General features: G+C 48.0%; 2 protein-coding genes and 1 long non-coding RNA gene across 4 annotated transcripts; all 3 read left to right on the top strand.

Annotated features, from left to right (window-relative positions):
• Nucleotides 1-1912: 1912 nt before the first annotated feature.
• On the top strand, nucleotides 1913-2845 carry LOC120698244 (nucleolin-like). Its single transcript, XM_039981775.1, has one exon. The coding sequence runs from the start codon at nucleotides 2129-2131 to the stop codon at nucleotides 2513-2515; it is 387 nt and encodes a 128-aa protein (XP_039837709.1). The 5' UTR covers nucleotides 1913-2128; the 3' UTR covers nucleotides 2516-2845.
• A 1919-nt stretch (nucleotides 2846-4764) lies between these two features.
• Nucleotides 4765-18200, top strand: LOC120698232 (probable anion transporter 5, chloroplastic). Of its 2 annotated transcripts, none has more exons than XR_005684777.1 (15): nucleotides 4765-5231; nucleotides 5555-5700; nucleotides 6194-6293; nucleotides 6801-6853; nucleotides 7229-7303; nucleotides 13865-13945; nucleotides 14021-14079; nucleotides 14808-14908; nucleotides 15359-15474; nucleotides 15964-16000; nucleotides 16163-16258; nucleotides 17009-17150; nucleotides 17234-17286; nucleotides 17609-17742; nucleotides 17827-18197. XR_005684777.1 is itself a non-coding variant. In XM_039981763.1 (15 exons), exons 1-15 carry the CDS (start codon nucleotides 4824-4826, stop codon nucleotides 17935-17937), a joined length of 1665 nt encoding a protein of 554 aa, XP_039837697.1. In that variant the 5' UTR covers nucleotides 4768-4823; the 3' UTR covers nucleotides 17938-18200. The 2 variants fall into 2 exon arrangements, 1 of the variants encoding a protein (XP_039837697.1); XM_039981763.1 differs by having other exon boundaries at nucleotides 4768-5231; nucleotides 17656-17742; nucleotides 17827-18200.
• A 7316-nt stretch (nucleotides 18201-25516) lies between these two features.
• Nucleotides 25517-26236, top strand: LOC120698223. Its single transcript, XR_005684775.1, has 2 exons — nucleotides 25517-25922; nucleotides 26025-26236. It is a non-coding gene; the product is annotated as an uncharacterized LOC120698223 (long non-coding RNA).
• Nucleotides 26237-26959: the final 723 nt, after the last annotated feature.

Here is a 26959-nt window from a genome sequence, read left to right as displayed (position 1 = left end):
ATGAGGTGGGAACTAAACAGGGCATGAGTTGTAAATCGCGAGACGAATCTAATGATGCTAATTAATTCATAATTAATTCATAATTAGCGGATAATTACTGTAGCATTACTGTTACAAATCATGGATTAAGTAGGCTTATTAGATTCGTCTCGTGATTTACAGCCCATCCATACAAAAAGTTTTATAAATAGACTTCATTTAGTACTCCATGCATATATCAAAATATTCGATGTGATATTTTTTTTGCGATTACGAGGTTTACAGATAAAGATCTAAACAGAGCCAAAGTTTGAAAACAAGACAGAGAACAGAGAGAACAGATGGGAGGGATCTGCGGACTGGGGGCCCGACCACCGCACGTACGGCGACGTCATGCCCGTTCTTCGTCGTTTTCGCTACTAAGGTCTTGTTTATATGTGTAAATTTTTGGGTGTAAAGTATTGTAATATTTTCGTTTGTATTTGGTAATTATTATTCTGTCATGGGTTAATTAGGCTTAAAAGATTCGTCTCGTAAATTATACACAAACTGTGTAATTAGTTATTTTATTTAGCTACAATTAATATTTAATGTATGTGTTGAAATATTTGATGTGATGAAGAATTTTATAAAATTTTAAAATTTTGAAGACAACTAAACAGGGCCTAAGAGCAGACCACCATGCGTGCATGGCCAGCTCAGCCTGGCCGCCTTGCTTGACTGGACGGCCTCTTGGGCCTTGGCCAGCTCGGTTCGGCTGTCGGCTGGCCAGATGTTGTCGCCGCCGTTTGGATCGACGGCCGGTGGGCACGCAACGTACACCTACATCGTCAGCGACAGTTGGCAAAGGTCTGTCGCTGAGCTGTGGGACGCCGTCGGGCCACTGGTTAGTTTGACCAACATCGCCGGGAGCTCGCTTGCGGACCACGTCCGGACCACCTCCGTCCTCCTCCGATCCACAAATTTAAAAGCAGTCGGAGTTGCGTCCACCGGATTGGTATGGACTTTGAGCTGGACTAGAGTTATATAAATCACTCCAGACCATCTTACAGCACGTGAAAATTAAGTGACACCACCCATCAAATGTACTCCCTCTGTCCATGAAAAAAAAATACAATTTTAACATTCTTCACGTAAACCAATGCATAGTAAAATGACGCATGTGCCTCTAGTATATTATCTGAACTGCGGTGGATAAGAATGGATTCTAGATGGTTCGGGGGCCTACTGGAAAAATGAAGCCAGGTGCTTGTGGGCGGCTTCCACTACCATGTGCAACAATAATTGAAATTGCTATGTACCGTACACACTATTTTTTTCGGTGATTTTTTTAGCTAGTTCATTCATTAGTGGATCCCATGCTAATTGATGTATTATACTAGAGTTGCATTCTTTTATGGACAACTTTCAAATCCTAAAATTGCATTCTTTCGTGGACAGAGAGAGTAGATAGGAAGGTAGAGACCTGCAAGTAGTGCAGGAGGGTGCACATCAGCAGTTCAGTGCTATATTAGCTAGCGTTCCGAACTAAGATAAACCGTTTTTCTTGTGAAACCAAATCAATCGAGACTGATCGCTGGAGCAACCATTTTCCACCAAATGGAAGTAGGATCAATGCAAAATCCAAACCGCTACAACCGGTTTCCACTAAACCATTAGCAGCCTCAACTATTACAGTAATAAGAAACTTAACTTAGATAACATTCACACATGAAAAATACAAAAAGATACCAAAATACAGGTAACGCTAAATTAAAATAACAGAAAAAATATATAAAACTAGAGGGAAAATGTACAAAAAATTAATAAATTCGATAGCCGTTAAAAAACGGACATGTTACAGAAGTAGGTAGGGATTTGGGAAGTTTAAACGGCCCAATATCAGTACCAGCCCAACCCAAGCTCGGAAGCAACAAAAGAAAAGAAATGACCAGCTCGCCGGCCGCGGCATGGCGCAGTCGCGCAGATGGGCGAAGGCGGCGGCCGACCGACCGAGAGAGCGAACCCTCCTCGCTTGTCTGGAAGCTTCCCTCAAGTCCCTCTCATCCGGCTCCATTAAAACCCGCTCCAAAACCCTAGCCGCCACCCCCTTACCCAGCAGCACAAGGCCACCCCGCCCGCGCCGCACCCTCTCCGATCCACAGCCCAGATGGCCATGCGCCGCGCCGCCGCGCTCGCCCTCCGCAGCCTCAACGCCACCGCGGCGGCGGCCTCCCCGAGCTCGGCGCTCCTCCTAGCCCCTCTCCGGCCGGCGGCGGCAGCCACCAGCTCCAGATTTCTCCTGCAGCCCACTGCCGCTACGGCCGGGGCGGCGGCTCTGTGCGCCCGGCGCGGTTACGCGGCACGCGGCATCGCGGGCCGGAAGGCGGCCAGGGCGGCGAGCGAGAGCGAGGAAGATGAGGATGAGGAGTTCGAGGCCGTGGGCAGCGACGGGGAGTTCGACGACGACTTTGACGACGAGGATATTGACGAATTCGACGGCGAGGATGAGGACGAGGACGACTACGACGCCGCGCCCAAGCGCGGGAGGCTCTAGGCCGCGAAGCTCGGCTCGGTGCTCTGCTTGTTGTGCTTGTTTGGTTTCCTTGCTGAGATAGAGAAGGAAAAAACACAAGAAAACAATAAATTCAGAAGTCATTGCTTCAAACAAAAAATTTTAGAAGGTAAACGGATCGATCAGTCGGCGTTGATCCGCCTGTTGTAATCTCATTGCTTGATTGGGTTAAACAGACTTGGTCACTTTGTCACATTGGATCGTGAAGTTGTATGACGTCGAAGAACAGGAACTCAAATCTTTGGGAGTGCTGTACTTGTTTACTTCGTGATTGTTGCTCTTATTAAAAAAAAGGGAAAAACCTTGTGGTAATCAGCATCGTGCTTACAACTTGGCTCGGTGATCACCTTGGATTCAGTAACTCTGTTAGTTTAGTTACAGGTGCAGTATGGTTGCATCCATTAGCAGAGGCGGAGCTCCCTATGGGGCAGCTGCCCCACCTACCGGCGGAATAGCACCACTAGCACCCCCTCTATCTTCCTCCCTTCCGGCGAGCCGGTGAGCGTCGCGGCGGGCGGCGGCGGCTATCCTCCTCTGCTCCGTGATGACTTACCAGAGGAGCCAAGTGAAAATGAGAGGGAAATAAAGGCCCAGTAAGCCCAATAGCTGCCGGCCCAAGAAGTAGTTCCCCCAAATTCTCAATCCGGCAATCCCTAATTGTCCCGACCTCCCTGTGCCTGTAGGCTGCAGCCCCGCACCCCCGCTCCAATCCGCGCCGGCGCTGCGCCTCCGGCTCCGACGGTCCGGCCTCCAGCCCTCCGCCGCTCGCCACCTCCTCTGACTGGAGCATCGTCGCGTCAAGTCGCCTCGGCCAGAGGCGCCCCGGCTGACCGGCCGCCGAGCTGCGCGGCACCGGCGGGTGGCTGCGCCTCTGATGGTGGAGGAGAGCGACGCCGGCGAGCCGATGAGCGCCGCTGGCGAGCCGACGAGCGTCGGAGGACCAAAGGTGAGTTTTGCCCCAGCTAAAATTCCTGGCGAACTCCGCCACTGTCCATTAGTGACGGGGGCGGCTTCAGCTAGGCTAGTCACCTTCTTGTCAGGCTCAACGATGCGTAGAAGTTCAGACGAAGTAGGCGCCACACGCGGAGACTTCGGGGGCGTTTAGTTCCCACCCATCATATCAAATTTTCGGACACATGTATGGAGCATTAAATGTAGTTGAAAAAAATAACTAATTACACAGTTTAACTGATTCATACGAGATAAATCTAATGATATTAATTAATTTATGATTGGACATTAATTATCAAGTAACAACGAAACGTATTACCGTACCCAAACCTAAACTTTTTCATCAACTAAACACCCCTTCATTGCCGACTTCAGTTTAACTGCGATGACCTCCCGCTAACGGCTAACTGACAGCTCTGCACTGCAAAATGGATCCGAGCGTTTCCAAAGTTCCATTTCATTAGAAAGTGAGAAATGTCTGGATCACTGAGAGTTCTGTCTTTGGCCGGAATTTTTTTCTCTACTTGTCAAAGCCAGGAAACTGTCCCAACATAGGAAAAGAGAAACAAATTTGACGGAAATAACATATCTTGACGGTTTTAGTTGGATGATCATTGTTTGAAGGTGCTTTTCAGATCATAATGCTAATTCATCTTTCTTGGAGCGCTTGCCTGGTGGCTGGTGGGCTACAGCTGCTGAGCCGCGTGGCCCTTTCTGCTCCGAGTGACCGGGTTCTTGCTTGTTCTCTGCAACAGGAGCCAAGAGTTCCCTCCCATCAAGACCTTAAGCCCTCAACCGACGACAAATCACAAACGTCTGCATCCGGCCGCAGCGTACGACACTCGCCGAACCACACGCGCTACGCAGGCTGACGAGGCTCTTTAGAGCGTCCGTAAGGATAATAGATAGTACTAGTTATTAGTCTATTGATGTAGAAATAACATATTTCATGTTTTTGAACTACGTAAAATAGACTATCTATTTATTTATCGCTAGTAACTACTCTTTCTCCTACTTTTTTATTACCACATCACATCTAACTAGCTAAATAGCTAGCTATTGCGGACACTCTTATGGTTGACAGATCACACGTGGAGATGCGCTGGAGGCTCGTCATCAAGAATTTATTTGGGGATAAAATCCTCGGACCATCCCCTGACTCTTCTTACGTGGACGTCAGAGGATCTAGGTGCGCTACGTGTCTTCCTCTCCGCTGCGCAATTTTTCCAGAGAAGGAAAAAGCAAACAGTTTCGCAACCCCCCCGCTCGATAGTACTATTCCCCCACCAAAAATTCGAATTCCACGCCCCCCCTCGCTCCCAGCGCCCAGCCCCCAGCCATGGCGGCGATCCCCGCGCTGCATCCCGATCGCCACCTCGTCCTCCTCCTCACCGCCCGCCACCGGGCCCTCCCGCCATGCGCGCCCCTCCTGCGGCGCCCGGGCCGGGGCCGCGGCCGCGCCGTGAGGGTGGTGCCGTCCGGCGACGGCGCGGGCGTGGGAGGCTTCGCGAGCGTCGTGGAGGTGGAGGCGCGGCCGGCCCTGGGGCCGGTGGGGGCGGAGGAACAGGGAGCGTTGGGAGGCGGGGAGGGGGAGGGGGAGGGGGAGGGGGAGGGGGAGGGGGAGGGGGAGGAGGCGGCGGGCGGGGCGGCGTTGGGGCCGAGGTGGCCGTCGTGGGAGGGGTTACCCGAGCGGTACAAGCTGATCGGCGCCACCTCCCTCGCCTTCGCCATCTGCAACATGGACAAGGTGTGAGACTGCGATTACCCCCATTCTGTTTCCGCTTGATTTGGATTTGGACGGTGTTGTGGTGCACATGGGCATACAACCTGCCAGTTATACTACTGTGAAATTAAATGAGGCCGAGATGATATTGCGCATTGTTTTGCTCATATGCAAGATATGCTCATGGAGAATTTGGGATGTGAATTTAGTTTTTACAAGTGCAACGGTAGTACCTCTTCTAAAAAGTTGCACACATTTGGAAAAAAAAATCTTCAAAGATGCAGGATGAATGGTCCGTCCTTTCTCGGCAGGAACTTTTGCTAATCACAAGTGTTCCAGTTTTTCAGGTTAACTTGAGTGTTGCAATCATTCCAATGGCACATCAGTATGGTTGGAACTCATCAACTGCTGGCTTAGTTCAGTCCTCATTCTTTTGGGGTTTTGCATTGAGTCAACTACCAGGAGGGTGGCTGGCAAAATTGTTTGGCGGAAGGTTAGTTGTTGGGGGTAACAAAAGCTTGTTGAATTTTACCAAATAGGCCAACTGCAAAATAAGACTAATACAAAGTGCTTAATGCTATTGTATGGGCTTATAATTGGAAAACAACACTATGGAATGCAAAGTGCTTAATTCAAGACATATTTATTATCTGTTCTAACCCTTTCAAGAATTTAAATACTTTATATTACCATTATGACTAGAATTTTTGGTTGAATTCTAGTCACAAGAATTTAAATTCAAAATAATAGTAGATTAATTGTTGAAAATTAGAACATCAATTTTGAAACTTCTAACTTCATGAACCTGATTAAAAACTCCTAAATTCATGACCCTGATTCATCACTATTGCATATCTCAAAGGTCTTCCTGTAGCTGGATCTCATGTCCTTTCTCATTATATTAGTTTACCGTACAGCACATAATGTCTATTTATCTGTTGTCGTATTGTACTCATTTAATGTTGCTGTTTTTGTGCTGATTGCAGGAAAGTGCTTGTGGCCGGTATTGCAACATGGTCATTGGCAACTTCTATTATTCCTTTTGTAGCTGGGTTTATGCCAGGACTTGTGTTGTCAAGGATTCTGGTAACATTTGCTCAGTAAAAGTCTCTCTTAGAGATTTATTGTATGATAAAAAAATGTTGCAGCGCTTTATTCCATTATTGCATTCATCAGAATTTATTTAGCATGCTTTATAGAGTCTTTCTTTCTTTATATCTTTATCTTAAGAGAAAAAAATCCTTATGAACCATCCTTTGATATGATAGAGTGGGGGTTGTGCTGAATAGCATAGTCGACATTTGTGTGGATTTTGGAGCGCAGGCAGTCCCTATATTTGTAACTAGGATTTAGGAGAAACCAAGTTATGTGTGAAGAACCTAACTTAATGTGCGCGTATGTGCACGCGCGTGTATATTATTTGACAAAGTAAATTTCCAGAAGTGCCAGGAATCATACAATCGGTCTGCACTAAAAAGTGACATCCAATTTTAAATGCATTTCTCCTGTTGCAAGTGTGTAATCAACAAACAAAAAAAGTCTACCACTTCTATTTTATTTGCATCTTATTCCTTGTCTGTGTTGCTATGCTAGGTAGGCATTGGAGAAGGTGTGTCACCATCATCTGCTGCAGATTTAATTGCAAGGCAAGATTCTCCTTAGAATCAGTTATACCATTTTCATATGCTACTTTGGTTCCTTGTCATTTCATATATTTAGTGGACTTTACTTGTGAACTTATAACTGTTTGCATCAAACTCATTTTCTAGATAATGTTGACTCATTTGGTTATAAGTTCAAGAACTATGTAGGCAGCTACTATATGGTCATTTTTAATCCCTCTTTTAATCATTGGAAGATGAATTCTTCCATAGCTACTTGTGCAGAATCGCAGGTGGTGGCTATATTTGTAACAAACTTCCAGCAAATGCTATTATTATACACAATTTTCATACAACATGTATTGTAGCATTGCAATGCTAGGTTTAGAACTTCTGACTACCATTGGCATTCACATGCAGGTTCATTCCCTTGGGAGAACGATCAAGAGCAGTTTCTGTTGTTTATGATGGTTCAAGCTTTGGCAGTGTTTTAGGGTATGTTTTCTCAAGTATTTCACTATTTCTGTAGGTACATATGCTCATGTTCCTTTTTGCTACATTTCACATGCTAAATGTAGAACTCAAAACAAGCTGGAATTTCCATCTACATTCATCTCTAAACAGCTGTTTGCATCTTTCCTGAGATACTACTCCTGATCTCAAATGTAAGTCCATTTAGGATTGTCAGTCAAACCTTTCTAGCTTTGACCACCATTTTAACACATTAGATTTTATATGAGAGACAGAGAGCATAAGTTTGATACTACTAGATTCTACATGAAAAATGCCTTCTAATATATAACTCTTTCCAAACAAATATTCCATTTCTATAAACTTTGGTTGGTGGTGTGTGTTTGTAAGGGTTCTTCCGTTTTTTTCTTAATATAATGAAAACACAGCTCTCCTTGCGTGTTCGAAAAAAAACTGTTATGCTTATCCATGCTAATCATTTGATCCCCCCAAAGCCCCAGGCCCCAACCCATCCACACACACCACCACCACCACCACCAATCATGCAAGCAAAGGTTTAAATGGTATTCTGCTGTAGCCTGTAGGTGCTGGAAACGTAGAAGAATGCGGAATTAGACATACTTAGAAATTTGAAATACAAAATGTTTTTCTTGTTATTGGTGTATATGTGTGGCCCATATGGCCCGTGTGTTAAGGCCCATCTAGTGGCCCATGTACAGCTACTATATTACCCACCCTTCTAGGGTTTGGAGGAATACACTGAATATTCTCTCCTACATGGTATCAGTTTAGCCATCTCCTCCTCCCCTCCCTCTCCAGCCGCCGCCCCTCTTCTCCTTCCCTCCCCTTTTCTCTGTGGCCGGCGGCTCCTCCTCCTTCCCCTCCTCCTCTGCTCCCGCTCGGGCCCCAGATTTGGGCGCTTGGGCCCTTGGCGCCGGCGCTCGGCCGCCGGCGCTCGCCTCCACCGCTGCCACCTTCACCGCCGCAGCAGGGGCCGCCGGGGCACCTCCTCCTCCCCCTTCGACCCTGGGAGCGGGCGCAGCCCAAGCCGCTGCCGCCGCCGTTGCTCAGGGCGCGGGCGCGGCCCAGGCCGCCGCCGCCGCCGCCCATGGCGCACTTGCAGGGGGTGACCCCGCCGCCGCCGCCGCTGCCCAAGGCGCAGCCGTGGGGGGCGCCGCCGCTGCCGCCGCCCAGGGTGCAGCCGCGGGGGCGCCGCCGCTCTGGGTGCAGGAGCGAGGGCCGCGGGCGCCGCCGCCCATGCTCCTCCTCCTCCATGGACTGGGCTCGGTATGCCTCCTGCGGACGCGCCGTTTGCCGCCGCTGCCTTCCGCGGGCAGCAGATCGTCGCTGGGGCTGCTACGGCCGACGCTGCTCTTGCCGCGGCCCTCCTCACCGCCAAGACCGAGGCTGCGGCGGCTCAGGAGTTGGTCCGCGCGGCTGCCCTCGCTTGGGAGCGCGAGCACTCCGCGGCCGATACTCTCACTCGTCGGGTCGTCGAGGCGGAGCACTACTTCCTTGTCTCCTCCGGTAAGCAGCCCGTCGTCCCCTTCACCGAGCACGGCTCTTCTTCCCACCAGGCTCCGCCCTCTGGATCTGGACCTCGGCTCGACCCGACCGACCCCATGGTCGTCCAACTCCACCTCCAGGCCGCCGGCATCCAGAACATCAAGGCACTGGTCTCCGTCCTTCTCGACCCTACGTCCTCCTACGGGCGCTGGCGGGACCAGGCCCTCCTCGCCCTCCGCCGCTACGCCCTCGACAACCATGTCTTCCTCGACACGCCGGTCGAGGCGAGGGACCTGGTGTGGCTGCGCCTCGACAGCGTCACCATGTCCTGGATCTTTGGGACCATCTCCCTAGATCTGCAGGACATCGTCAGGACTTACGGCGGCACCGCGCGAGAGGCCTGGCTGGCGCTCGAGGGGCAGTTCCTGGGCAACGCCGAGGCTCGTGCTCTCCAGCTCGACGCCTCCTTCTGCACCTTCGAGCAGGGGGACTTCTCTGTTGGGGAGTTCTGCAGGAGGATGAAGGGCATGGCTGATGCTCTTCACGATCTCGGGAGTCTGGTGCCCGACCGGATCTTGGTGCTCAATGTCCTGCAGGGTCTCAACAGCACCTATGACCACATGCGGACATGGATCACCCGCCAGAGGCCCTTCCCCTCCTTCCTACAGGTCCGGAACGACCTCGTTCTCGAGATCACCAGGGGTCCCGCGATCGGCTCGTCCTCGTCCAACTCCACCGCGCTCATGGCTGCTCCACCGGCTTCCTCCGCCTCGCCAGCCACCTCCCTCCTTGGTGCTCCTCCCACTGGGCAGACCGGGGGTGGGGGGGGGGGGGGGCGTGGTGGACGTCGGCGGGGGGGGGGGGGGGGGTGGCGTGGTGGTGGTACTGGTGGCCCTGCTTCTGGTGGTGCTGGTACCGGTGGTGGTGGTGCTGGTGGGGGTCGTCGAGGCACGCCGACTCCGGCTCCATCTCCGGCTCCTGCCCCTACCCCTGGAGGTACGCCCTGGCCATCCTTTAGCAACCCATGGTCAGGGCGCATCTCGATGTGGCCATTTCAGGGTCAGGGGGGCCCTCGTCCTCAGCTCCAGCCGACGGCCATGTTCACCGGTACTGCTCCCCTTTTCGCGCCGTCCTGGACTCCACCCGCTCAGCCCAGCTAGTCACTGACCTGGCCTGGGGGGTGAGACCAGGCCGTGCTGACGCAGTCCTTCAGCACCGAGTGAATCGCCGACTTGGGTGCCTCCTTCCACACCACCCCAGATGCCTGTATTCTCTCTTCTGTCTGACCCCCACATCCCTCTTGTCCTTCTTTCATCATGGTTGGCGATGGGTCTTATCTTCCTATCACCGCCGTGAATTTTGCTCCTAGTTCTTTCCGTCTTCCCAATGTTCTTGTTGCTCCTCAGATGATTCATAATCTTCTTTCCATTCGCCAGTTTACTGCTGACAATTTTTGTTCCATCGAATTTGACTCCTTTGGTCTTACTGTGAAGGATTCGGCTTCCCGGCGTCCGCTTCACCGATGTGACAGCTCGGGGCCCCTTTACACCCTTCGTCTTCCTGCTTCCGCTGCTGCGCATTCGACTTCTTCTTCGTCTGCTGCCTTCGCCGCGACGCCGTCTTCCACCACCTAGCACCGTCGACTTGGTCACCCCGGCAGCGACGTTTTGGCTCAGTTTAGTCGTAGTACCGATGTTCCTTGTACTAGGGCTCCTGCTGAGCACCTCTGTCATGCGTGCCAGCTAGGTCGTATGTTAGACTTCTTTTTTCTTCTTCTTCGTATGCGACGCATGTCTTTGATCTTGTTCACTGTGACCTGTGGACTTCTCATGTAGCCAGCATTTCTGGTTATAAATACTATCTGGTGGTAGTTGGTGATTTCTCTCATTACTCTTGGACTTTTCCTTTGCGCGCCAAGTCTGAGACTTTTCCCACCCTCCTCCACTTTTTTGTCTGGGTGTCCACTCAGTTCGGCCTCACCATTAAGGCCGTCCAGTGTGACAACGGGCGTGAGTTCGACAACACCACCTCCCGTTCTTTCTTCCTCTCTCGGGGTGTTCAACTGCGTATGTCTTGTCCGTATACCTCTCCCTAGAACGGCAAGGCTAAGCAGATGATTCGCACGACGAATGACGTCATGCGCACCCTTCTGATCCAGGCCTCTCTGCCTCCCCGCTTCTGGGCTGAGAGTCTCCACACCGCCACCTACTTGCTCAACCGCCTTCCATCCACGCTTCCCCTGCTCCCACTCCACACCACGCTCTTTTCGGTACCCCTCCTCGCTACTACCACCTTCGTGTCTTAGGATGTTCATGTTATCCTAACATCTCCGTCACTGCTCCTCACAAGCTGGCGCCCCGCTCGACTCGTGTGTTTCTTGGTTACTCCCCTGACCACAAGGGGTACCTATGCTTTGACCTCACCTCTCGCCGGGTCCTCATCTCCCGACACGTTGTGTTTGACGAGTCGGATTTCCCCTACTCCACCTCCTCTACACCTTCCCCTGACCCCGAGTTGGAGTCTCTGTTTTCGCCTGACCCGGTGGTTCAACCACCTTTGCCCGTCAGTCCTTTTTCTACATATTTTCCTGGTACACCGACACCGCCTCCGGTGATCTTTGCTGCGCCTCGCGCGGCTCCGGTGCCTTCTGTCGCGCCACGCGCGGTCTCGGTGCCTTATGTCGTGCCACGCGCGGCCCTAGTGTCTCCTACTGCGCCACGCGCGGCCCCGGTGCCTCCTCCTGCGCTTCCGCGCTACGCTCAGCCGGTGCAGGTGTACTGGCGTCGTTCGGTGCCGGCACCGGCGCCGACTCTGGCTCCGGAGGCTCTTGCGTCGCCTACACCAGAGCCGTCGCCGCCGCCACATACACCGGATCCGTCGCCACCGCCGCCTCCACCGCATCGCTCTCGTGTCGAGTCGGCGGCGTACCACCCGCCCATCATCCATCGGGACCCTGGTCATATTCATCGCATGGTGACTCGGCGGATGGCTTCTCGGCCCGCGACTCTCTCCGCCACTGAGGGAGAGCCGCGGATCTCTCCGGTACCCTCCTCTGTCCGCGACGCCCTGGCGGATCCTCACTGGCGTCGCGTGATGGAAGAGGCGTATGCGGCTCTTCTTGCCAACCAGATGTGGGACCTCGTGCCACGTCCGTCTGGTTGCAATGTGGTCACTGGCAAGTGGATCTGGACGCATAAGCGTCGGGCGGATGGTACACTGGATCGCTATAAGACTCACTGGGTTCTCCGGGGTTTCACCCAGCGGCCTGGTGTGGACTATGATGAGACCTTTAGTCCAGTGGTGAAGCCTGCTATAGTGCGCACGGTCCTCGCACTCGCTCTCTCTCGCTCTTGGCCTGTGCACCAGCTGGATGTGAAGAATGCGTTTCTCCATGACACTTTGTCCGAGACAGTGTACTGTACTCAGCCAGCGGGATTTGTGGACTCCAGTCGTCCGAACATGGTTTGCAGGCTCAACAAGTCTCTCTATGGTCTGAAGCAGGCTCCTCGGGCTTGATATTCTCTCGGTTCGCCACGTTCTTGCTGACATTGGGGTTCACCGAGGCCAAGTCTGACACTTCTCTGTTCATCTACTACCATGGAGATGAGACTGCCTACCTGCTACTCTATGTTGATGACATTATGCTCACATCCTCCAGTCAGCAGTTGTTTCAGTGCATCATCTCCTCTCTGCAGTAGGAGTTTGCTATGAAGGATCTTGGTCAGCTCCATCACTTCTTGGGTGTTACTGTTGAGCCTCGCCCTTCTGGCCTTCTCCTTCACCAGCGGCAGTATGCACTTGATATTCTGGAGCGGGCTGGGATGACTGATTGCAAGCCATGCTCCACTCCTATCGACACTCAGGCGAAGCTGTCTACTGTTCTGGATGATCCCTTGACTGATCCTACTGCCTACCGGAGTCTTGCTGGAGCATTGCAGTACCTCACTTTCATCAGGCCGGACCTCACATATGCCATTCAGCAGGTCTGCCTTCATATGCAAGATCCCCGGGAGTCACATCTTGCTGCACTGAAGCGTCTCCTCCGCTACGTCCGTGGCACTGTTGACTTCGGCCTGGTTCTTCACCGATCTCCCTCTGCTGAGCTGGTTGTCTACACCGACGCTGACTGGGTTGGCTGTCCGGACACTCGCCGCTCCACTTCCGGCTATGCCGTCTTCCTGGGACGCAACCTTGTCTCCTGGTCGTCCAAGCGGCAGCCGGTTGTCTCCTGCTCCAGTGCCGAGGCGGAGTACCTTGCTGTCGCTAACGGCGTGGCGGAGACGTCCTAGCTTCGACAGCTCTTGGCGGAGCTCCATAGCCCACTCGCCAAGAGCACGCTCGTCTACTGCGACAACGTCAGCGCCGTGTATCTCTCCACCAACCCCGTTCAGCATCAGCGGACGAAGCATGTGGAGATCGACTTGCACTTCGTTCGCGACAGGGTCGCTATCGGCGATGTTCGGGTCCTCCATATCCCAATTTGCTGACATCTTCACCAAGGGTCTCCCTTCCTCGACTTTCTCGGAGTTTCGCTCCAGCCTCAACGTAGCAGGTGGCTAGTTGTGGCTTCGGGGGGGGGGGGTGTTGTCCCTGTGTGTGCTTTCTTTGTTGTCCAGTCTTGAACTCCGCTGCGCTGGTAGTTCAGACTGCGGGGGGGGGGGGGGGGGTGTTGGTGTATATGTGTGGCCCATATGGCCCGTGTGTTAAGGCCCATCTAGTGGCCCATGTACAGCTACTATATTACCCACCCTTCTAGGGTTTGGAGGAATACACTGAATATTCTCTCCTACACTTGTGAACTGCTTTCAACTCTTCTATTGGTTTCATCTTTTTGCCATTCAAATATGGGTTAGTTACTTTTGGTATCCAAATTCCTAAGCATGATGTTCGACTTGATTGTCTTATTTGTCATCTTAAATTTTGATAGCACCCAAGATTACCTTAATAGACAGATGCAACTTATTTCTTATATATCAGAGGAATATTGTCTCACATTTTGTCTGTGCGACCATGCAGCGTGAAGTTATAGTGACAATGTTGCTATGAAGATAACTTTTTGCACATTCTATTATATTACAGACTTCTGTTTGCCCCTCCCATCATTCAGAACCTTGGATGGGAGTCCTCCTTTTACATACTTGGCCTTCTTGGGATTGTTTGGTAAGCAGATATTTCTAATAAGTAAATAGAAGACAGTTAATTCTAGCTTAGCTTTATTTTCTGTTTTATCCACAGGTGTCTAGGGTTTGAATCTCTTAAAGAACAAAAGTTAGGTGACAATGAAGGCACACTAAGTAAGTTGTGATCACCATGATGAAACTATGGTTATTAATTCTATTGATGTCTTCTCTACGATTTTGAATAATCATATTTACTTATGCAATAAAACCAACTAGGGCATGAATATTTAGGTGGAGTCATGGTATAATCATATATTCAATTATTCATTCTTATGTGAATAGATGGTTTCTTTCATGAGAATGTACCATTTAACTAGTGCATACCATTCTATTCTTGTAAAGACATTAACCCGCTTGTTAGAACATCAAAGGAACTTGAATTTTTCTCAGAAAGAAACAACCACTAGTTGTCCTTATAATCACTATCTAACAACATTTGTTGATAGAACCAAAAGGATAAGGTTTATGTGGATATGGATAAAGGACACAATTTATAGTAAATTTAACCTTCTGCTCTTTTTTACGAAGCAAATAGGATTCAGAGTTTAAAACTATACTGTTGGTTTATTGCATGAAGAACTACCTCCTCAAATCTCCATGTGTCAAGTTGATTTATTATGTACTAACCATGATGGTTCAGATGAGTATACCTGGTCTGGTTTATGGTACATTTGTGCCTTCCTTTAAAAATTATTTATAGTGAGTATGCAATATCTTCAGTATTGAATAATCATTGAGCTAAATTGTGTCTAAATTTGCTTGTTTGAAACTTCTTTTTTCCACCTAACTCCTTAGCTCAGATAATTCATTAAAACAACCCATACATTTCCTGTACTATGCAGATTTGGGTCCATGTTCTTCTGGATCTGATGGCCTTATCTCATCAGCTGTTTCTTCAAAATCATCAAACTCGTCATTGGAAGATACGCAAAATTCACTAAAGGTTGTCTTCTAAATACAGAGATCGCAAAAGAAAAGTTTTATCAGGTTGTCACACTGGTGAAATTTGAATGTTTTGGTTTTAAATCAAGAACAACCAATATTATCTAATGTATAGTTTGTGTTGTTCACAAAATACATGCAGCAAATACTAACTAGCAAATACTAACTAGTGCCATTTGATTTGTTCGAATGGATTTCATCAGTTATACGAATCACTTTGTTTACATATGATTTTTGGTCATCTTACATGCAAGACATGTTGGATTCTTCATAGTTAGTCAACACATACTGTGCTTTCAATGGATAACTTCAACAACATGCCACTTCACTCTATAAATTATGTGATGCAATGCGAAGCATCTTAGGAAATTGGGCCACATACACGTAATTTTCTATGTAATAAGTGATTTTCTTACATCCCCAGATAACATGGCCATTGCTTGTTTTGTAGGATGTGCCATGGGGAGCATTTTTTAAAAGCAAGGCAGTGTGGGCAATGATATATGCGCATTTTTGTGGAAGCTGGGGGCATTATACATGCTTGTCTTGGCTTCCAACATTCTTTAGGTTTGATGCCCGGCATTTCTTTCTCAAGTTATCTTATATACTTTATGTATCATTTTAGATAAACTCTAGTTTTTTTAAGAGAATAGATGGAGAACAAGTGTCTTGTAGTATCCAGCCTTTTGTAGTTCTATGAATTTTCAACTCTGAAGTGCCTAGTTCCATTTGCCATCTTTTAATTGTGCTAACCTCTTATTTCAAGGATTTCTTGCACCCACATGCATATTCTAAATGCTTATTTCAGTTTCGTGAAAGTGGATTGTCTCCAGTTCGGATAAGATCAAACAAAAAATACTAGCAATTATTGAACTTAAGTGCTATTGTGAGCAAGCCCTGTTAATGTTTTTCTAATATTCGATAGTATGTTCTATGCTCTAGAACTCTAGGAGGTGTTGATGCCAATTTAATATGCTGATGTCTGTTCATTACATTACGTCAAACATATGTATCAATCACTTCTTGTCATGATTTCCCCCAACTTTTTTCTTACAGTGAAGAGCTGAACCTGAGCTTGACAGAAGCAGCATGGGTATGTAAATGCTTCCTTTCTTAAGTTATATTGAGACCATTCTACTGAAATCCCCAATCCAGCCACAATAGTTGATCTCGGTCTGCCTTTGTTTTGCATTGATGCCTAGCTTTTACTCCATCTCCATGTAGACATTTTGAATTTACAATTTTTTTTCTGTAGGTGTCAGTCCTTCCTCCTTTGGGTTCAATGGTCGTTACATCTATTGTTGCACCTTTTGCTGATAACATGATATCAAGTGGAGTTGACACCACAAAGGTAATTCATTCTTTGATCAGCCTTCCCTTTATGAGGTGAATGTGTTGTGCGTGCCATTGCTACAGAGATTATGGGGTTGCTGTGTAAGTGCCATGTGTTGGCCCAAATGAAATTCTGTTTCTCTCAAGCCCAATAGATGGCAGTCTTAGGCACATATATAGTCCAACCATGGGTTGGTGGCTTAAAAGCTAAGCAAAGCATCTAAAGAGCATCTAAGGTGCGCATAGGCACTAGCAAAGCATAATTGGTGATAAGGTGCACACAGGCACTACTAACAGATTATTCTAATTTACCATCAGGACTTAATTCTATCACCATGGTTCAAGTTTAGAGAAGGTAGTTGGAGACTAGGGGTATAAGAAATAAATTAGAGGGGCTGGCAATGCTAGATGGAAGGAAGTAGGGTAGTATTTTCCTTGCTTCATTGAATCTGACACTGCCCCTCTGTCTATCAGAGATATCCTTAACACACCGTATTGGACCTGGACACTTACTGCTAGTAGTATAGTAGATACTCAAACGCCATACAATGGGCATGATTCTTACAGTCCCTGCTGCTTGAAGGTAACGCTGCAACACAGCTACTCCCTGGACTCTTAAGCTGCCACGTCAGATGTAAACCCTAGCAATTGTTATGAGTGAATATAATATAACGCTCTGTCGTAACCCAATGGTATTTTCATTCAGCTCATAATATAAGACATCTATTATAGGACAACTGAAAAAATGAGTCTATTTTAATTTCTGCAGGTACGGAAAATATGTCAAACAATTTCCTTTGTGTCACCTGCAGTCTTCTTGATGCTTTCCTCCGTGGATCTTGGACTACCTCCCTGGGGAATAGTTGCTTTTCTTACAACTGGCCTGGCACTCTCCAACTTCGCATTGTCAGGTCATGGTGTTAAGCTTACCATCACAGTTCCCATTTTCATCATGGTTCCAAGGTCCAAACCTAATATTTTTGTTGATAAACAGGGCTTTATTGCACCCATCAAGACATCTCTCGTGAATATGCTAGCATTCTCCTGGTAAGGCATTATGGTCCTGCCTTCTTGAATTCTTCTCATTTATCTTTTGGAACAGAAATAGGAAACATACATTCTTCCAGCTTGGGGTCTGTTTGGATCCACCAGCTAATCGGTAAGTACCTAATTTTAACTTGGGGTGGATCAGCTAAAATCCTTCTATCTACTTGGATAGTAACTATCCAGTTAGCTGGTACCTAATTTCAGTTAGCCGACTAATGGATTAGCTGACTGGATCCAAACAAGCCCTTGGTTTGAAGAAAGATTACTGGTGGACAGTTTGTGGTTGATGCTGGCTGCATTTATGTTACCCTGCACTCTTTAGGTTCTGCCATGAGTGGATTTTGTTGATTTGTTGCCTCTGCACTCCAGGGAATCACAACCACCGTAGGCTCTGTGCCTGGAATTGTAGGCATTGCACTGACAGGCTATCTTCTGGATTCAACTCATTCTTGGAGTGTATGGCATCAATCCATTCTCGTAAACTATTTTTTCTTTTATGAATTGTTTCTAATCCCCATAGTCGTATAATTTTGTCTGCAGATATCACTCTTTGCACCAGCTATATTCTTCTACTTAACCGGTACAGCAGTATGGTTAGCGTTTGCCAGCAGTGAACCCCAGGACTTTGGCAAGTCGGAACGGGAGTCATGACGTATGGTTTCCCCTTCAGCACAGAAGGGCTCATTTCGAAAGGAAATTAATCTCCTCTTAGGCATAAGTATGGGGCTCTTGGGCACTTGACCGATGTATATTATGTTCCTTTGTTGTCAGTTGTCACATAGGAGAAGACCAGTGCATGAGGGCAAACACATGTAGTCTGTAAATTGCAACTGTAAATACGGTTGTGCATTCAATGACATATATATATAGGACTTATTTATGATCAATTTTCACATTCCTAGAATTCAACAGTAGGGGAGGAATATCTTTGTTATGGAGAGTTTTAAATTTTTTGTACATCCTGTTGCAAAACATTATAAATATGCAGGCCAGACAGCATTGCGTCCTTGGTCAGCACAATACAGAAATAGAGTCAGTAAATCGAGCAGGGAATCCTCAATTTGTTCAGTACTCCCTACGGTCATTTTTACACGCGCTGGGTAGGCTTTTGGATTTGTTCATAAAAACCATCCGTTCCACGTATCGGAACCATTCTCGCGGCCTCGTGCGAGTGATGAAGGCAGAAGAACGGGAGTGTCCGGGTGTATCGACTCACTATATGTGGCAGATGGAAAGAATAATCAAATTTCTTATCGGGCAAGCTCGCCCCCTCTACCAAACTAGCAGCGAACGGATATGTGTTAGCTAACAGACGGCACACTCTTATCCAGTTGAGCACAGGGTTTTATTTCCCGACCGGTAACCGGTAACCGCCGGGCTCCGGTCCCGGTTTACCGGACCGGTTTGACCGGTTACCGGTCGGAACCGGTGGAATTCAAATTTGAATTCAAAAGGCGCAGTTCAACCGGTTCCTACCGGTATACCGGCCGGTTTGATTGGTAATCGGTCGGTTTGCCTGGTAACCGGTCAAATCCAATTTTTTTTTGTTTAAATTCAAATGCCCGCAAAGTATACTAAATAAATATTTGTATAACATATTTTAGTCTAAATGAACGTTTCAATCCTCTTTTGTACTACTTTTACATTGTATTTGTATACTTTTGTATGCACGTTTTTTTGTTTAACTTCAAATCCCTCAAACTATACTAAATGAACGAATTTTTGAGAAAATTCGACACCATTAGATTTGTCGCACCTTAAAGTATTTTTAGGAATTTTTTATTTTTTAAATTTAAATTTAAATTTTGAATTTCGACCGGTTTCATACCGGACCATACCGGAACCGGTCCGGACCGGTAACCGGTCAAACCGGTCCGGACCGGTAACCGGTCAAACCAGTCCGGTTACCGACGGTTTGGTTAACCCTGGTTGAGCACCAAGCGGCACCTCTTCTTGTGTCATATTCTTCCCTACGCTCACGCCCTTTCTCCTTCTCTTAGAATCGGTCTCTCAAATCCCATCGCCCCCTCCCCCTCCCCCTCCCCCTCTTTGCAAAAAAAAAAAAAAAAATCGATGGCACTAGTGATTACCAGCGGGCGAATTCTCGTTGCTGCATCAGAGAACAATGGCTGGATTAGGGTCTTTAGGGTTGAGGGATTCATGCAAAAGTATTTGTTATATAATTCTTTTGTGTAAACGGATTTGATCACTAACATAAAAAGCGATTTAGGTAACGTATCATTAGTAACGGGCATAAGTTATCTGTTATAAGAAAACTTAAAGGTAACAGATGTTGATAATGCTCGGTACCAATAAAACCCCTGCTAGCATTTCTTAGCATCACCAGTAGGTTTTGTGTTCCTAGGAACGCCGGCAGGAAATGCTGGTGGTATGTCTCAACATTTATAAATCCGCAAGCACATGGATATACTATTATAGCATTTCACATGTGAGTATTCATGGGCATGTTATTTATATTTTTCCAAAAGATAGCATGTGTAAAGATGCTTTACTTAGTATATAATCAGGACAATATGCTTAAGTTATAGACCACATTTTATACAGGGATATGTCATGATAAATGATAATAAGGGTAATATGACACACACTTAATCCAAATTCAAGGATAAAGAAAGAATAAAAGAAAAAGCCTAAGGTTAGCGGGAGCCAGGGATGCAACGGGTCGGGTTCGGGTCGGGTGGAGTGTTTGGGCACCCAAAATCGAAACCTGAACTTAAAACCCGAACCTGCTCTGAACACGGATTCGGGATAAAATCCACCCCCAAAACCGAAATTCGCGGATCCCTGAAACACGATTGGATACTCGAAACCCGTTTTATATGGCAACATAGCAAGAGCAATAAGTACTTCTTATAAATATATACATGATATATATAACATTCACATATATAAATAAGAGGCAATAAATAGTAAATAATTTCCTAAGTCAACTTATTATAATAAATTTAATAGTCTAAGTAAATAAATTTATTATTAAGTATACTATAAAACATGAGTTTTTTTGTTCCAAACGGTTATCCATTAGGTATCCATAGGTGAAAAACCAAACCCGAAACCGAACCTGATTGGTTTCAGGGCCCCGAACCCGAAAACCGTGGGTGAAAAATCATCCCCGAACCCGAAAACCGTGGGTGAAAAATCATCCCCGAACTAGAGGCTGAGGATATCCGACCCAAAACTGAACCATTGCCATCCTTAACAGGAGCATAGGCAGACAAACAGAGTCCTAAGGCATCTATTCATGTTAGCAAAAGCTACACTAGATACATGGTTAGGACTTAGGTGCTAAGACTCCAGACATCAGGGAGAAAGGTCCAACCAGCCCCGTTATATCTTTCGGAACTCCTACATCGTACCTGAATGTGGGGGATTTCGTAAAACACGTTGTCACCACCTGCCGCCTGCCCCACTACTCCGTGGAGCATGATCATATCCGTAGGATCCTGCATACCCGAGCACCACGCCCATGTATGAGGTCACTACCCTAGCTCCCCCGGGTCTCCCACCCTTCGGATGGACAAGTAAAGAGCTAGAGCAAGCCCGAAAGCACAATAAATTGATATCCTTACTTGGATCATCTGGTCTAACCACATATTTAGCATAACTTATGATAAAATGAGGCATGGTATGATAGACTATCAAGATAGCGTAACAACCATGAATATACTCTTTATTATGAATAGAGCTCTGACAAGACGAATACAGAGCCATACTAGAGGCTGAGGATTGATCTCCAACCCCGTGGACAACTTGCACTACCTGAAGAAGAAGTCTAGCCTAGCTCTACTAGCCTAAGGTTACAAGCCACAAGAGCAGAGAGGGGGAGAGGCTCATATGTGGTGTGTGGAATGAGGGCCTTCAACTCCTCCTTTTATAGCTTGAGAGGCTGATTCCCGCCATCTCTTTGTATGGTAACCTTTATAACTGACCTTGGGAGGATAAGAGCAAATCTTCCGTCAAAGTGCACCTAGATAGGGGCTAGGCTAGGTATACGGCCGACCCTAGGGGTTGGCCGACCCCTAGGTGGGCCCCCTTGCTACCGCCTTTATCCAGTGCACTGACATGTGGGTCCTTGTGTTGATCTTCGATGATTTGTACTCTGGTAAGGCCGTTTGCTCTGTCAGGTGGACTCTTTTTATAAGTATGACGCAGGGTGGAATCTTCTGTGTTGTTCTTCCGCATCTTCTACATGTTTTCTTATTATTTTGACCTTGTGAACCTGAAATGGCTAGATAGACAAAATAATTGTGGAAATAGGTTAGTGAAATAAATATGAGAGTAAGATGTATAGTTTTCTTTTATTCATGAGTATAGTTAATGGTTGAATTTCACATTTATGGACCGTCAACAGCCCTAGGTCCATGCCCGATCTGGGCAATAATGTTGTTCGTTACCAATAACAAGTTATTGGTAATGGACTTTATCTACTCATGTTACCAATGATAGTGGTCACGGGCGTTGTTAATGTCTTTTACCAATATTGTGAATAATGATAATAGTAATTTGTTGCCTTTTACAAATAGTTGTTTATTTGTAACTGGCAATTATTGGCCGTTACAAATGAGTTCACTCTATGTTATATGGTGGAGCGGCTTCTTCATTTCAGAATAAAGAAGAAGCTCGATGCCCTCAATGCTGATGTTGCGCCCTGGTAGATACGGGATGCGGCTGGCCTTGCCGCTCCTCCTCCACCACCGGCTCGGCCTCCTCCACCGCTGCGGCTCGTCCACCAACGGCCTCCTCCATCGGCGGCCTCCTGCAGTGATGCACCTTCTCTGTGATTCCTCCACCACCGGCACGCGTGGGGTCTAAGCCCCCACAGCCGGCCATCTTCCTCTTAGCAGGGGCGGCGTGCGTGGAGTCCGAGCCCTCGCCGCCAGCCCTCTTCCTCTTGGTGGGGGCAAAGGCGGGGCACGTTGGCTTCGAGGCGCTGCCGCTGCGGCCGCAGCACGCGGACCTCCCCTGACCGTCGCGCAGTGGCGGATGCAGAACAGAATCGAAGGGGGGGGCTGATCTCTTCTTCTTCCACCATCTCTCCATTTTTTCTTCTTTCTTCCACCTCTTCTTCTCCCTCACCCTCTCCATATTTCCATTGATGCACCAGCAGTAGGGGGGCTGGAGCCCCCCAGCCCCCCCTTTGGATCCGCCCCTGCCGTCGCGGAGAGGAGAGATGGGAAGCAGAGAGAAGGTAATAGAAGAAATGGGAAGTGGAGAGACAGGAAGAGGAGACTTGAAGAGGGTTGGGCATATTTATACGCTGAGAGGAGAGACATTGGTAACAAGCAATGATAGATGTCCATTACCAATGACAATACCGGTATCGGGCAATGATAGATGCCCGTTACCAATGACATTTCAATGGTAATGGGCATCAATGTTGCCCGTTACACATGACTCATCAATGGTACCGGGCATCAATATAATGTTGCCCGTTACACCAATGTGATTTGGTATATAGAATGCGGATCCACCCCGTCAAATTTGCTCAGGCCCTAAATTGTACTCAGTTTCCCGCAGCCTTATCCGCCGTGCCTCCTTGCTCCGCCCGTGCCTCCGGCTATCCTCCACGCCGGCACTCTTCCTCCCTTGCACGCCAGCCCTCCTCCGTGCTAGGGCCTCTAAAATGACTCGAGTTTCCAAAAGGAGAACCTGAATCCTTGTATCGTCGTGATAGTCTCTGGATCAGTAGCTATCACATATAGAACTCATTTCAATTAGATATCACAGACATACAACGGTGAAAATCATTACATGGATTTAATTAATACATAATCCATAGGATTGCGGTACGAGATTCAGAGTACAAGCCCCTTGGGCTAAAGGAAAACAAATAGAAATCGGAAGCGGTAGCTAATCTTCTGGGCATCCTTCATCTTGAAGTCTCCTCTCCACAGGAAAAACTCGAGCGTAGCACGAACCGTCCATAACTTCATCCTTCATCTTCGGGCTTGTTCCATGAGTCGATTCCTGCATCTAACAGTCTATCCCCAAGGACGGGATAAGTTCACGTCACCATCCGTATGCAAGCTTTATGTGGATGCAAACGGTATAAAAGTATAGTCAAAGGATAAGGCAAGGATTTCCTATGCAAGCAGCAAGCAAAAATATATGCCATCCATAACACCTCGACACGGGCCATTCTGGCACCGGTCGACTTCACATCTTTGAAAACCCATCCCAGGTCGGTGCGGGAACTCCCTCTCCCCGCACCTCAACTACTATCCGAGCAGGAAAAGTGGTACTAGAGGGAGGTAGAAATCAAGTAACACTAAACTAGATGAAGTAACAGAAGAGTAGGAATGTACATGACCGAGTATGCGGCTATACGTATAGTTTTCACCCTGCAGGGGTTGCGCACCTGTACCCACTCGCCCCGACGCCAGCCGATCCGTCGACCGACTGACCCTGAGGCACCGCTCTACTGAGAACGAGACTAACCGCTACGGCACCATCCTGTTCCCCCAGGTCTGGGATGCGTCCTCCCGTAAGAGGTCGCCCTGGAGTTGTGAGGCCCCCTCTTGCCATTCGGAGTATCGCGAGGCCAGTACCACCCCAGCACTGAACCTTCCCCGTACAATGATCCCCTATCCTACCAACAGGTCTGGTGACCCGCATAGCTAGCTCGCATCGGGTCCACCCGCATAGTGGATTAGTGGCGTGCACGTTTGACAAAGTCTCACAAATCATAGTTACCGCATATGTCCTTAAAGCCGGGGCAAGCATCTTCGTCCAAGTGATCCGCCGCAGAGGTCCGCCAAAGCCACCCATAATAGGTATCGCCTCTCCATTCGCCGCAAGTACCGCACCCACCACAGGTGCTCCTTAGGATGTGCCCAACACTCATCCCCAGCCAGTCGCTCGCCCCCGCTAAAAAGCCATAATCACCGACTCCTTATATGGTGGATCTTCGCTCATACCAAGACTATCATATCACGAATTCCCATACCCATTCACACTCATGGTAGCCAAAGCATTCACTAAATCAAGGTAATCATGGGAAGGCAAGGAATATGGTAAATAAAATAGGCTATGCAGGCTCATATCATCATAACAGTAAAGCGTAGTATTTCTAGCAAGCAATGCCTAATAGGTATTCAAATCGTAGATGGGCGTGAACCTAGTAACTCTTCGTAGTCTTCCGGGTTCTCGGGGGCTTCTCGTAGTCCGGGACGTCCTCTTGGGTCTTCTGGGCGTCCGGGGCGTCGATCATCTCCTTCTCGTAGGGACCTAATCGTAAATACATATAAAGATAGGGACCAAAGTGCAAAAATATACAAAACTGCTCAAATAAGGTCCAACTCACAACAAAACCTATTCTAACGGGTAGAGCATGATTTTAGAATTCGGAGCTCCGATTGATTTATTATGAATTTTCAAATGTTAAAACATTTTTTGAAATTAAAAAATGTTTTTTTTTGGAAAAAGAAAACACTCAGTCAGTGACACGTGGGCTGTGCCACATGGCATGACGTCATTCAGGGGGGTCGGGTCTGCTGACATCAGCAGTGGGCCCTGCTGACATCAGCGTTGACCAGGTCAACGGGTCGTCGGTGGGGTCCGCAGTCAGCGGGGTCCCGCTGGTCAGTGGCATAGAGTGGTTGACAGGCGGGGTCCACACATCAGCACCGGTTGTGGAAAAAGAAAAACGGCAGCTCAGCTGTGGGCTCGAAGTGCAGTTGGGCTGGATCGTGCAAGCCAACATTGGCTCGGTTCGGCTTCGGCTAACAAGGCCGGCTCGGGCTTGACTTCACAGCTTCGGCGGATTTGGTCGCGGCTTGGCTTCCGGCCCAACTTCTCCTTCTTCTTCTCTTTTTCTTCCTTTTCTTCTCTCGCTGACATCTCGGTCCCGCACGTCGGCGTCTCTTTCTTCCTCTAGTGTGTGGGCCCCTCATGTCATTCTCCGCGGGATCGGCTGCGGCCGGGGTCTCACTCGGGTGTGGCACCAACACGTGTGGGTGTGCGTGTGCCTAAGCTCGCGCGCAAAACAGTGGTGGTGGCGACGGCAGCGGCGGAGCGGGTAGCAGGGCCACAGCGGCGAGGGCATGGCGACGATGGCCGGGACGGTGACGCGACTGGGGTCTAACGGTGGCGAGCGGCGGCTCAAACAGCGCGGCGACGGTGAATGGTGGTTCAGCAAGGCACGTGCGGAATCCGACGGCGAGGACACGGCGAAGCGGAACCGTCTTCCATTCCGAGTTGGCCGATTTCATTCCTTTCTCGTGTCTGCTCCCAAACGATTTTTCTTCCATTCCAAGGCTGGTCCCCTCGGTCTTTCTCGTCGGATTCATTTCCCCATTCCCCTTCCATGTCCCCCAACTAGCTTGCCTGGCTCCTACCCCTCTTCGGCTCCCTAGTCCTCCTCTTCTCCGGCGACCCTCCCTGTAGATCTGGTGAAGGTAGACGCAACTTGGTTCAGGTCTGCAGATCCGTGTCCGATTCCATTTGTTGTAGCTTTGTTGCTGCTCGATCTGCCTGCATCTTCTTGCTCGTTTGCTTAATAGTCGTAACATCTTGCTTCTTCGATTACGATTATTCTTTCTGGTCCATTTTAGCAGAAAAAATGGATGGCGTTGCTGAATCTTTTTCTACTTCTGTAGCGATGAGACTACCTGCGGGTCTGCGCCCCTCCCTCCCTCTCATGCGGATCTGTCTTGAATCTTCTCCATTTCATTTTTCTCATTTTTACTTACTAGCATATAAATTCTTCCTTTCTGAAGGACATTGGCCCTTTATGGCGATTCAGTTGTGAGAAAAAGATGATATGGTTGCGGAATCATGGTCTAGTTCAGCCATGCATCAATATGGTTGCCTTTCAGCCTTTGTTTCAGATTTTCAGATCCTGAACATGGAAGCACGCAGTTAGGACCAGCCCATTGGCCATTGTTGCTCTCAGCCGCCAACTAAATACTGTTGTGTTATCCATGTTGAATGTTGGATTTCATGGGACCTTCTAAGTTCTAACTCTTTTATCAACTCTAATTTGCAGATATATAAGTTGTGAATATGAGAGGATGTACTATATCAGTACATTTAAAATATATGGTATTGTACTCCACTCTGTTATTATCAATTCGTATGAGCTGATGAGCCATACGATGAAGCTATGGGAGAGGGTTATTGAGCACGGTCTAAGAAGAGTGACAAGTGTGACCCAAAATCAATTTGGGTTCATGCCTGGTAGGTCGACCATGGAGGCGATTTTCTTAATACGAAAATTGATGGAGAGTTATAGGAAGCAAAAGAAGGACTTGCACATGGTCTTTATTGACCTCGAGAAGGCGTATGACAAAGTACCTCGAGAAGGCGTATGACAAAGTACCGAGAAATGTTATGTGGTGGGTCTTGGAGAAACACAAAGTCCCAACTAAGTACATTACCCTCACCAAGGATATGTACAAGTATGTGATGACGTTTGTCCGGACATGTGATGGCGACACCACTGACTTTTCTATTAACATAGGCCTACATCAGGGATCAGCATTGAGCCCTTATTTATTTGCTTTGGTGATGGATGAGGTCACAAGGGACATACAAGGTGATATCCCTTGGTGTGTGCTCTTTGCTGATGTTGTGGTGCTAGTTGATGAGAGTAGGGTAGGGGTTAATAGGAAGTTAGAGCTGTGGAGACGTACGTTAGAGTCGAATGGGTTCA

This window comes from Panicum virgatum, chromosome 1K, assembly GCF_016808335.1.
Source record: "Panicum virgatum strain AP13 chromosome 1K, P.virgatum_v5, whole genome shotgun sequence".
NCBI lineage: Eukaryota > Viridiplantae > Streptophyta > Magnoliopsida > Poales > Poaceae > Panicum > Panicum virgatum.
This window is presented reverse-complemented; position numbering and strand designations above follow the sequence as displayed.